Here is a 2,065-nt window from a genome sequence, read left to right as displayed (position 1 = left end):
AATGCAAAGACCCCCACATCTGCGGTCCAAACGAAAAATGCATGAACCATCCTGCAACGTATGAATGTCATTGTATCGAAGGATTTGAATATAAGGATCAAGATACGCTAACCTGCACTGGTAACAACTGAAGACACTAACATACTTTAGTTTAAGCTGAAAATTCGCAATTGACCATATTTTCTTTCTCTACTTTTGAAGCAAATTAACTCCAAGTTCGTGAAAATTTCTGGTGTGTGACAAGTTAAATTTGCGTAAATCATCTACCATTATTTTCTCTTAACTTTGCGTTTAAGTTTCTTGCCCGCTTTCATGTTTTCAATTTGATGTCATGAAGAACGGTGCGCCTGCTTGGTACCCCTGATTTTACATCAGCAGCCCGCAGGCTCGTGAGAGAATATCATTGATAAACATGCCGCGCTGTGGCGACTCATTGGTCTACTTTTATCGAAACTAATTTCTGTTGTATCATCATTGTGTCTTAGATATTGACGAATGTTTTATCAACACATATAAATGTGATTCCTACTCCTACTGTGTAAACAGCTTTGGGTCGTATATCTGCAAGTGTAAAGAAGGATATAAAAAGAATTCCCAGGAATACTGTGAAGGTGACCAGAATATATATTTCTTTCATTTTGAATCAGGAGATCACTCTCGCTTTCAGGGTCTCTGCTTTTATTTTCCCACTGCCTCTGTTGTGGGGAAACGAAAGATCCTGGGAAAAATGCTAAACTTTGACAACTAGTAACAGAAATTTGTCCTGGTATTCTCCGACAGAGTAGATTCATTGTAGGCCCCGTCTCACCACAATCGAATAATTTCATCGGACGCTTATCAAATTGACTTAGTTCCAATAGTGGTGGTCTTGTCTTTGCTTGTGGCCGGTATATCAGGGTTAAGTGAATCCGTAATTATAGATATCGGACCTTTGGTTAAAGTTCGAGTATGGTAACAATATTTTTCGGAGAGCCCTCGTTATCTTTGTCCAGAGTAACGGGTAACGAGCCCTCTGGAAACGACATTTTACGGTCAAGAGTTTCAGACGTAGCTCTTGGTTTGGATATCTTTTTTTTTTTTAGTACGCGACTTAGAGCCTTTAATTATCTTTGGTAAGCCTAGGAGCTTTGAGGGCGAAAAAAGTTTCTATTCGTGTTTGTTTCCATACTACAATCTTATGATCAATAAAATTAGCTCACTGAAGCTCTTGATGAAGATAAATTATACTATATACGTGTGCATCACGATATAGTGAAGTGAACATCAACTTTTATATATCCCTACAAGTTATTACACGTTTTATAGATAAATTTAGCTCAAATTGAAAAGGCCTTGGCCCCCTGAAAGAACTAAGAAGCTAATCCTACTTACAAAAAAGACACAATATGAAAGCAGGCGTGCATATTATACACAGAGCAAAATATAACGTAAAGGAGGCAGAAAACATTATTGCCAGTATCCTTTATCGTGTCGTCTTTATGTTTCTCTTTAATTCAACAGTCTAACGCTGGAAGATTTGACGATACGTTCCATTGATAGAATTCCAAACTCTGGGTCCCTCAAATCGAATGTCCCAATTTTCCGTAATAGGGACAATGAAACTTGATTGAAGTTCGAGGTTTCGAAAATTAATTTGCAGAAGAGTGTTATGAAGGTTGCCCAGAGAACTCAGTATGTAGGAGTGGAAAATGCCACTGTTTGCCTGGTTACACTTTTGGACCTTACAAGGAATGTTACGAAGGTAAGCTCATGTCATGCTCTTGTGGAATAAAAAACCGAACCGACAATCAAAGAACCCAATACTCATTCATGCATTACATTTTCCCCCGTTTTCTTGTCATTAATTTGTCAACACAGCAAACAACCAAACTGATATTTCTTTCACGTGTTTTAATTTGTTTTAAACAGAGGACATGTTTGATGCAAAACTTTATGCCGCGGGATCACCAAGATCTGTTGACCTTCCCAGCATTCTTCTCGTGGTTGGACTGCTTAGTTCCAACATTCGTTTAGATTCTTAACTGAAGTCAGATTGTTCTTGTGGCGACAAGTGTTTTTCAAATGA

General features: G+C 38.2%; 1 protein-coding gene across 1 annotated transcript in view; it reads left to right on the top strand.

The window, feature by feature from the left end:
- Positions 1-2,021, top strand: part of LOC137996139 (latent-transforming growth factor beta-binding protein 1-like) — a 19,139-nt gene extending 17,118 nt beyond the window's left edge. Inside the window, exons 9-12 of the mRNA XM_068841565.1 lie at positions 1-120; positions 486-611; positions 1,640-1,741; positions 1,909-2,021. The exon at positions 1-120 is cut by the window's left edge and continues 9 nt beyond it. Of these exons, the coding sequence (XP_068697666.1) occupies positions 1-120; positions 486-611; positions 1,640-1,741; positions 1,909-2,021 (461 nt within the window). The remainder of the gene's footprint in view (positions 121-485; positions 612-1,639; positions 1,742-1,908) is intronic.
- Positions 2,022-2,065: the final 44 nt, after the last annotated feature.

Source organism: Montipora foliosa, chromosome 3 (assembly GCF_036669935.1).
Source record: "Montipora foliosa isolate CH-2021 chromosome 3, ASM3666993v2, whole genome shotgun sequence".
In the NCBI taxonomy this organism is placed as follows: Eukaryota; Metazoa; Cnidaria; class Anthozoa; order Scleractinia; family Acroporidae; genus Montipora; species Montipora foliosa.
This window is presented reverse-complemented; position numbering and strand designations above follow the sequence as displayed.